The sequence below is a fragment of the Pelophylax lessonae genome (genome assembly GCF_965119305.1).
Source record: "Pelophylax lessonae genome assembly, chromosome: 11".
In the NCBI taxonomy this organism is placed as follows: domain Eukaryota; kingdom Metazoa; phylum Chordata; class Amphibia; order Anura; family Ranidae; genus Pelophylax; species Pelophylax lessonae.
The window spans coordinates 207,256,290-207,266,848 of NC_138778.1; the positions used below are offsets into that span (position 1 = coordinate 207,256,290).

General features: G+C 49.9%; 1 protein-coding gene across 1 annotated transcript in view; it reads right to left on the reverse strand.

The window, feature by feature from the left end:
- TCEA2 (transcription elongation factor A2) overlaps positions 1-10,208 on the reverse strand; it is a 68,803-nt gene extending 58,595 nt beyond the window's left edge. The window contains exon 1 of the mRNA XM_082271556.1: positions 9,996-10,208. Within this exon, the coding sequence (XP_082127682.1) occupies positions 9,996-10,070 (75 nt within the window). The 5' untranslated portion in view covers positions 10,071-10,208. The remainder of the gene's footprint in view (positions 1-9,995) is intronic.
- Positions 10,209-10,559: the final 351 nt, after the last annotated feature.

Sequence of the window (10,559 nt, forward strand, 5' to 3'; positions counted from 1 at the left end):
TTTGGGGAACCATGTCATCTGCTGGTGTTGGTCCACTGTGTTTTATCAAGTCCAAAGTCAGCGCAGCCCTCTAGCAGTAAATTCTAGAGAACTTCATGCTTCCCTCTGCTGACCAGCTTTATGGAGATGAGCAGTTCATTTTCCAGTAGGACTTGGCACCTGCCCACACTGCCAAAACGACCAATACCTGGATTATTGATCATGGTATCACTCAGTGGCATCACTAATGGGGAGGCCATGGCCCCCCCAACATTATGCTGTGCCCCCCCAACAGGATCCCAACTCCTGCTCTGGGATGGCGGGTCTGTAAGCCCAGATTGCGGGATCCCAACCCGCCAACCTTACTGTGGCGAACGGAGCTGGCACTAGAGGATGCAGAGCCGATGCTTCTTGTATAGTTTCATGCTCCTGTCACTGGCTGAGTGATACCAAATGAACTCCGCCTGTGACAGGAGTGGTACAGGAAGCATTGGCTCTGCTCTCTACTGCAGCTGCATGCTTCCTCCAGTGCCACTCCTGTCACACTCCATTGGTGTCTCAGAGGAGCCAGCAGTACCCATCAGCAGTACCAGCCAGCAGTAACCGCCAGCAGTAACCACCAGCAGTACCTGCCAGCAACACCAGCAGCACCCACCAGGCAGCAGCACCCACCAGCAGTACCAGCCAGAAGCAGCCACCAGCTATACCCACCTGGGGGTCAGCAGCAGCCACCAGCTATACTCACCTTGGGGACAGCAGCAGCCAGTGATAACTGCAGGAATCCTGAGGAAGAAGTAAAGATTGAGGTGCAGGTAAACTGCAGTGCATCCGTGTGAAAGAAGCCTTAGGCCCCTTTCACACAATCGATCCGATCGGGTCTGCCTGTCTGTTTTTCGGGTGGATCCTATAGGACCCTCCATTAATCTCTATACAGAAGCAGATGTAAACTGACTTTTACGCATCCATTTACACCTGCCTATCTCCAATCTGATCCACTTAAGAAACATAAGGGTTTCTTCTGTCTGGGCCTAATTGGTGGGCCCATAGAGTTAAGTGGGCTGTGTCCGTGTCTGCTCTGCATATGCTGAGTGGACACAGACTTGTCATCTGCTCCACTCATGGTGGCCCACGACCAGTTACCAAGGGCCCTCACACCTCAAAACTTTGGGAACCTCTGCTGTAGGGGCATGAGTCCCGAATGGAGAGGTGCGCTGTAGCAGCCTTCCCTTTTAGTTTTGCCACAGTGTGTGGCGGAGGGAAGGAGTCCCGGATAGAGAGGTTCGCTGTACCGTAGCGTATCAGGAGACCCGTGGGGAAATCATAACGATCTCCCATGAAGTTGATAAAAGTGTTAAGACCGCCGCCGTCGCGGCTGGCCTTTACACTTTCATCACTGTGGTTGGCAGGTCTCATTCTCCCCTACCTCCTCTACGCTGAGAGCATGGCATGAATTCTAGTCTTTATTACTGCATAAACTGGCACCAATGCTAGGCTTTATTACTGCATAAACTGGCACTAATACTAGGCTTTATTACTGCGTAAACTGGCACCAATACTAGGCTTTACTACTGCATAAACTGGCACCAATACTAGGCTTTACTACTGCATAAACTGGCACCAATACTAGGCTTTATTACTGCGTAAACTGGCACCAATACTAGGCTTTACTACTGCATAAACTGGCACCAATACTAGGCTTTATTACTGCGTAAACTGGCACCAACACTAGGGACTATTACTGCCTAAACTTGCACCAATTCTAGGCTGTATTACTGCGTAAACTGGCTTCAATACTAGACTTTATTACTGCAGAAACTGGCACCAATGCTAGGCTTTATTACTGCGTAAACTGGCACCAATTCTAGGCTGTATTACTGCGTAAACTGGCTTCAATACTAGGCTGTATTACTCCGTAACTGGCACCAATACTATGCCTTATTACTGCATATGCCGGTGTTCTATCAGATTTCCCTACCCCATCAGATTTGCCTACCTACATCATTTCCGGTTGAGATCAGCTGTGGATTCCTCATGCAGCAGCTTGTAGCCGCATCACATGTCCTATTGGGCATGCGCAGAATAGGTAGGGAATTTTGACAACATCGTAAGGGGTCAGGCAAAAGCCCTAGTGTGCATGCGCACCAACAGGTCGGGCAGCGGGATCTCTTATAACAAACATCCATCCGATCTCCATGGCCCACACTGCACCGAGCCGACCCGACAATGAGAAAGTGGGCGTGCGCGTGTGGGTAGGGAATAAGATTGTCCCATTGTCAGCTTGGCGCAGTGTGTGCCATGGAGATTGCATGTATGTTTGTTATAAGAGATGCCGCTGCCCGATCCGTTGGTGCGCATGCGCCCGCTCATGCGCAGTAGGACTTTTGCCTCATCCCTTACGATATCAAAATTCCCTACCTATTCTAGGCATGCGCAGTAGGACGTGTGACGCGGCTAGTCTACAGCTGGTGCATGACGAACCCGCACCAGAAATTACGTAGGTAGGGAAATCTGATGGGGTAGGGTTTTCTGATAGAACACCGGCACCAATTCTAGGCTTTATAACCGGGTAAACTGGAACTAATACTAGGCTTTATTACTGTGTAAACTGGCACCAATTCTAGGCTTTATTACTGTGTAAACTGGAATTGATAATATATATATAAAAACGAAATATATATATATATATATATATATATATATATATATATATATATTTCGTTTTTTTTTCAGTGGTATGATATAGTGGTGAAAATGATGAGTGCCCCCCCCCCCCAGTTTTGACTGTGGTATCTTATGTGCCCCCTATATATTATTTCTAGAGTCGCCACTGGTATCACGGTGCTTAATTGGCCAGAAAATTCACCTGACCTAAGCCCCATAGAGAATCTGTGGGCTATTGTCAAGAGGAAAATGAGAAACACCAGACTCAACAATGCAGACGAGCTGAAGACTGCTATCAAAGCAACCTCCATAACACCTCAGCACTGCCACAGGCTGATCGCCTCCATGCCACGCCGCATTGATGCAGTAATTCATGCAAAAGGAGCCCGGACCAAATATTGAGTGCATACTATACTGTACATGGACACAATTTTCAGTAAGCCAACATTTCTGTATCAAAAATCTTCTTTTTTATTGGTCTTATGTAATATTCTAATTTTCTGAGATACTGAATTTTGGGTGTCACTAGCTGGAAGCCATATTCATCACAATTAGAAAAAAAAAGAAAAAAATGCTTGAAATATATCACTCTGTGTGTAACGTATCTATATAAAATATGAGTTTCACTTTTTGAATTGAATTACTGAAATAAATTAACTTTTTAATGATCTAATTTTGTGAGATGCACCTGTAGTATTGTGTCCTCAGAAATAGCTCCACCTATGTCCTCAGATGTGGCTCTTCCTATCAGTGTACTCCCCAAAGAGTATGAAGGACACTACATATAGTATTGTGTCCTCAGATTTGGCTCCACCTGTGTCCTCAAACGTAGCTTCAACTATCAGTATACTCCCCAACGAGTATGGAGAACACTAAATATAGTATTGAGTCCTTAGATGTTGCTCCACCTGTGTCCTCAGACTTGCCCCCACCGGTGTCCTCAGACGTAGCTTCACCTATCCGTATACTCCCTAAGGAGTATGGAGAACACAACATATAGTTTTGTGTCCTCAGATGTGGCTCCACCTGTATCCTCAGACATGCCTCCACCTATCAGTATACTCCCCAAGGAGTATGGAGAACACTACACATAGTATTGTGTCCTCAAGACGTGTCGTCACCAGCGTACTCAGATGTGGCTCCACCTATCAGTATACCGTACTTCCCAAGGAGTATGGAGAACACTACATATAGTATTGTGTCCTTAGACATGTCTTCACCTGTGTCCTCAAACGTGGCTCTACCTATCAGTATACTTCCCAAGGAGTATGGAGGACACTACATATAGTATTGTGTCCTCAGATGTGGCTCCACCTGTCTCCTCAGACGTGCCCCCACCTGTGTCCTCAGACGTAGCTTCACCTATCAGTATACCCCCCCCCCCCCCCAAGGAGAATGTAGAACACACCATATAGTATTATGTCTTTAGACATGTCTTCACCGGTGTCCTCAGACATGGCTCCACCTATCAGTATACTTCCCAAGGAGTATGGAGGACACTACATATAGTATTGTGTCCTTAGACGTATCTTCACCTATTTCCTCAGACGTGGCTCCATTTATCAGTATACCTCCCAAGGAGTATGAAGGACACTACATATAGTATTGTGTCCTCAGACGTACCTTCACCTGTGTCCTCAGACGTAGCTTCAACTATCAGTATACTCCCCAACGAGTATGGAAAACACTAAATATAGTATTGTGTCCTTAGATGTTGCTCCACCTGTGTCCTCAGACGTAGCTTTACCCATCAGTATACTCCCTAAAGAGTATGGAGAACACAACATATAGTATTGTGTCCTCAGATGTGGCTCCACCTATCAGTATACTCCCCGAGGAGTATGGAGAACATTACACATAGTATTGTGTCCTCAGACGTGTCGTCACCTGCGTCCTCAGATGTGGCTCCACCTATCAGTATACCGTACTTCCCAAGGAGTATGGAGAACACTATATATAGTATTGTGTCCTTAGACATGTCTTCACCTGTGTCCTCAAACCTGGCTCCACCTATCGGTATACTTCCTATAGTATTGTGTCCTCAGATGTGGCTTCACCTGTGTCCTCAGACGTGACCCCACCTGTGTCCTCAGACGTAGCTTCACCTATCAGTATACCCCCCCCCCCCCCAAGGAATATGGAGAACACACCATATAGTATTATGTCTTTAGACGTGTCTTCACCGGTGGCCTCAGACACGGCTCAACCTATCAGTATACTTCCCAAGGAGTATGGAGGACACTACATATAGTATTGTGTCCTCAGACGTGTCTTCACCTATTTCCTCAGACGTGGCTCCATTTATTAGTATACTTCCCAAGGAGTATGAAGGACACTACATATAGTATTGTGTCCTCAGACGTACCTTCACCTGTGTCCTCAAACATAGCTTCAACTATCAGTATACTCAACATCGAGTATGGAAAACACTAAATATAGTATTGTGTCCTTAGATGTTGCTCCACCTGTGTCCTCAGACTTGCCCCCACCGGTGTCCTCAGACGTAGCTTCACCTATCAGTATACTCCCAAGGAGTATGGAGAACACAACATATAGTATTGTGTCCTCAAACGTGGCTCTACCTATCAGTATACTTCCCAATGAGTATGGAGGACACTACATATAGTATTGTGTCCTCAGATGTGCCCTGACCTGTGTCATCAGACGTAGCTCCATTTATCAGTATACTTCCCAAGGAGTATGTAGAAAACTATATATAGTATTGTTTCCTTAGACGTGTCTTCACCTGTGTCCTCAAACGTGGCTCCACCTATCAGTATACTTCCCAAGGAGTATGGACGACACTACATATAGTATTGTGTCCTCAGACGTGTCTTCACCAGTGTCCTCAGACACGGCTCCACCTATCGGTATACTTCCCAAGGAGTATGGAGGACACTACATATAGTATTGTGTCTTCAGACGTGTCTTCACCAGTGTCCTCAGACACGGCTCCACCTATCGGTATACTTCCCAAGTAGTATGGAGGACACTACATATAGTATTGTGTCCTCAGACGTGTCTTCACCGGTGTCCTCAGACACGGCTCCACCTATCGGTATACTTCCCAAGTAGTATGGAGGACACTACATATAGTATTGTGTCCTCAAATGTGGTGCCACCAGTGTCCTCAGATGTAGCGCCACCTGTGTCCTCGGACGTAGCGCCATCTATCAGTATACTCCCCAAGGAGGACACTAAATATAGTATTGTGTCCTCAGACGTGGCTCCACCTGTGTCCACACGTGTGGCGCCACCTATCAGTAAAGGCCAGCTCTATTCAGACTGGATCACTGAGAATGAAAAACTATCCCTCTAAATCTGAAGAGCCAAACACCGATGCCTATCCAGATCCTGACATGTCCTTTGGTTTAGAGAAGGCTGCATCTGCCAAGGAACCACAAGTCCTAGTATGCCACACAAGAAGTGGTCAGGGTATGCCAGGGCCACAGCAGCCAGTCAGCTCAGAGTTCTCTAACCTTCTGCCAGTGTACATGACAGGGTCTTCGGGAAATGCTGGCTCTTGTAGTTCCAAAGGGAATGACCTTCTAGATCAGCTTTTCTCAGCCTTTTTAACACAGAGGAACCCTTGAAATACATTTCTGGTCTCAGGGAACCCCTGCTATAAATCTACAACTCATGCCACATTAGTGTGACAGTCAGTGAGAAGAATGCTCCTTACTCTTGTCATCATTGGGAAGAATTACCCCCCTTACAGATAGCTAAAAGAAACAATGGTGTCATTGGGAACTTATCTGAGAGGCAGAAATTGCCCATTGCTCAAGGAACCCCCAGCAACCTCAGGAGGAACCCTGGATGAGAAGCCCTGGGCTAGATTGACACTCCATCACATCCATTGCTGCCAGACCAGAACTACAAGATCCAGCAAGGCCTACCAGATCCCGAAGCTGTGTGAGAATATGCTTGATCAGACTCTTCTCCTTACAGATCCCTTGCAGAGCATTGCAATATACCTTGCAGAGTATTGCAGCATCACAGTATTTCCTGCAGACCAAGACAACATCACAATATTCCCTACAGAGGATTTCAGCATCACAATATCTCCCGCAGAGCATTGCAGCATTGGGTTGTACTTAAAGCAAGGTGCCCTAACAAAAGAACAGACTGTGCAGAACATTGCTCCTTTATAATATATTCTGCTGAACATCGCTTCCCCATAATAAAAAAGGAAAACTTTATCTGGGCACAGCACCCTGAAACTATACTATGCAGAATATTTCACCCTTAATGCACCTGCAGAGCCTTGCACCTTCCCAATATTCCCTACAGAACACTTCCCCTTCCCAGAATAGCTGCAGAGCATTGCTCCATCAGATTATACTCAATAAAATTTTAAACATTACATTATGCCTGTGAGTGTGGTTCCTATGGTGTGGGCTGCACCCTGGGGAGCACTGCCCCTCCCCCTCTCGTATTTTCATAGCACAACACGGCACCCTCTCTATGCCCTGCAGAACATCGCACCTTCACTGAGCCCCAGAGAACACCGCTCCCACACACACTGTGGCCTGCAGAACATCGCACCCTCACTGAACCCCAGAGAACACCCCTCCCACACACACTGTGGCCTGCAGAACACTGCACCCTGCAGAACATCGCACCTTCGCTATGCCCCAGAGAATACCCCTCCCACATACACTGTGCCCTGTAGAACATTGCACCCTCACTGTGCCCTGCAGATCATCGCACCTTCACTGTGCCTCAGAGAACACCCCTCCCCCACACACTGTACCCTGCAGAACTAGCACCCTCATGGTGACCCGCACCACATCGCACCTTTACAATGCCCCAGGGAACACCCCTCCTACACACACACTTTACCCTACAGAACATTGCACCCTCACTGTTCCAGAGAGAACACCTCTCCCATGCACTGTGCCTTGCAGAACATTGCACCCTCACTTTACTCTGCAAAACATCGCACCTTTACTGTTCCAAAGAGAACACCTCTCCCATGCACTGTGCCTTGCAGAACATTGCACCTTCACGGTTCCCCAGAGAACACCCCTCCCACGCACACTGTTCCCTGCAGAACATTGCACCCTAACTTTGCTCTGCAGAACATCACACCTTCACTGTGACCCAGAGAACACCTCTCCCACACACACTGTGCCCTGCAGAACATTGCACCTTTACTATACCCCAGAGAACACCCCTCCCACACACACTGTGCCCTGCAGAACATTGCACCTTTACTATACCCTAGAGAACACCCCTCCCACACACATTGTGCCCTGCAGAACATTGCACCTTCACTGTGCCCTGCAGAACATCGCACCTTCACTATGTCCTGCAGAACATCGCACCCCCACTGTGCCCTACAGAACATCGCACCTTCACTGTGCCCCAGAGAACACCCCCTCCTACACACACAGTGTACACTACAGAATATTGCATCCTCACGTGCCCCAGAGAATACCCCTCCCACACACTGTGCCCTGCAGAACATTGCACCTCCACTGTGCCCCAGAGAACACCCCTCCACCCCACACACTGTGCCCTGCAGATCACTTTACCTTGCAGAAACACTGCACCCATACTGTACCCTGCAGATCATTGCAGTTCCACTGTAGATTATTGCACCCTCACTGTGCTCTGCACTACACCGTACCCCCACTCTACACGGCAGATCTTTGCACCCAGCAGGAGTATTGCACCCTCACTGTGCCCTGCAGGAACACTGCACCCATACTTTACTCTGCAGGTCATTGTACCTTTATTGTGCCTTGCAGAACATTGCTCCCTCAACTTTCCCTGGGAGGAACAGTGCACCCATACTTTGCATTGTAGGTCATCGCTCCTTCCCTGTGCCCTGCAGGACATTGCATCTTCCCTGTGCACTGCAAGACATCACATCTTCCCTTGTGCCATGCGGGACATCGCACCTTTCCGTGCAGAACATTGCACCCTCAAGTTTGCCTGGGAGAAACAGTGCACCCATACTTTACCTTACAGGCCATTGCACCTTCACTGTACCCTGCAGGACCTTGCATCTTCGCTGTGCACTGCAGGACATCGCACCTTCCCTATGCCCAGCAGGACATCGCACTTACTGTATGCCCTGCAGGACATCGCACTTTCCCTGTGTTCTGCAGGACATCGCACCTTCCCGGTGCCCTGCAGGACATCGCACCTTCCTGGTGCCCTGCAGGACATCGCACCTTCCCTGTGCCCTGCAAGACATCGCATCTTCTCTGTGCCCTGCAGGACATCGCATCTTCACTGTACCCTGCAGGACCTTGCATCTTCGCTGTGCACTGCAGGACATTGCACCTTCCCTATGCCTTGCAGGACATCACACCTCCTCTATGCCCTGCAGGACATCGCACTTACTGTATGCCCTGCAGGACATCGCACTTTCCCTGTGTTCTGCAGGACATCGCACCTTCCCGGTGCCCTGCAGGACATCACACCTTCCCGGTGCCCTGCAGGACATTGCACCTTCCCTGTGCCCTGCAAGACATTGCATCTTCTCTGTGCCCTCCAGGACATCGCACCTTCACTGTACCCTGCACCTTCGCTGTGCACTGCAGGACATCACACCTTCCCTGTGCCCTGCAGTACATCGCACCTCCCTGTGCCCTGCAGGATATCGCACCTTCTCTGTGCCTCGCAGGACATCGCACTTTCCCTGTGCCCTGCAGGACATCGCACCTTTTCTGTGCCCTGCAGGACATCGCATCTTCCCTGTGCCCTGCAGGACATTGCACCTTCCCTATGCCCTGCAGGACATCGCATCTTCCCTGTGCCCTGCAGGAAATCGCATCTTCCCTGTGCCCTGCAGGACATCGCATCTTCCCTGTGCCCTGCAGGACATCGCACCTTCCCTGTGCCCTGCAGGACATCGCATCTTCCCTGTGCCCTGCAGGACATCGCACCTTCCCTGTGCCCTGCAGGACATCGCACCTTCCCTGTGCCCTGCAGGACATCGCACCTTCCCTGTGCCCTGCAGGACATCGCACCTTCCCTATGCCCTGCAGGACATCGCACCTTCCCTATGCCCTGCAGGACATCGCATCTTCCCTGTGTCCTGCAAGACATCGCACCTTCCCTGTACCCTGCAGGACATTGCACCTTCCCTATGCCCTGCAGGACATTGCACCTTCCCTGTGCCCTGCAGGACATTGCATCTTCCCTGTGCCCTGCAGGACATTGCACCTTCCCTGTGCCCTGCAGGACATTGCATCTTCCCTGTGCCCTGCAGGGCCACAAGACTGAAGGGGTGTGCTGGTACTTGTAGTTCTACAATCCCTGTCCTCAGTGATGGAGCCCAATATGACGTCATGAGCCCCTCCTCCCCCTCCCCTCCCCCCGTGTAATATCGGGGGACTCGCCGTGCTCTTCTTGGTCACCATCTTATCCAGTTTTCTGGCGATACGCAGCACCTCCTCCACCTCCGGGGCCGCCATGTTTCCTCACCCGCCGGGCTGTCAGTACCGAGCCCTGATACCCCACTGCACCGACCAGCCGGACCCCGCCCCCCTCGGGTTTGTAGTTCCCCATCATTCGCTCTTCGCTGTCTTCTTATGGAAGCGCCGCCAAGCGGGACTACAAATCCCAGAGTGCATCGGACGCGGCCGGCGGATCCCCAGCGCGAGGGATGCTGGGAGGTGGAGTCTGTACAGGTAAGTGGATTAAAGCGAGGAGCAGGCAGCGGACTACAACTCCCAGAGAGCACCGCGGCCCCATTCACCGCTATGAGAGCGGAGACCTGGAAGGGGGAGCGTCGCTGCTGCCATGGCAACACTGCAGAGCATTCCACCCCACTGCAGCGCATTCATCCCACTACAGAGCATTACATCGTTCACATAATACACCGCCGAGCAATCCATGTGTGTAAGAAAACCCTGCAGAGTATTCCGCCCATCCCATGACACACTGCAGAGTATTCCACCCAT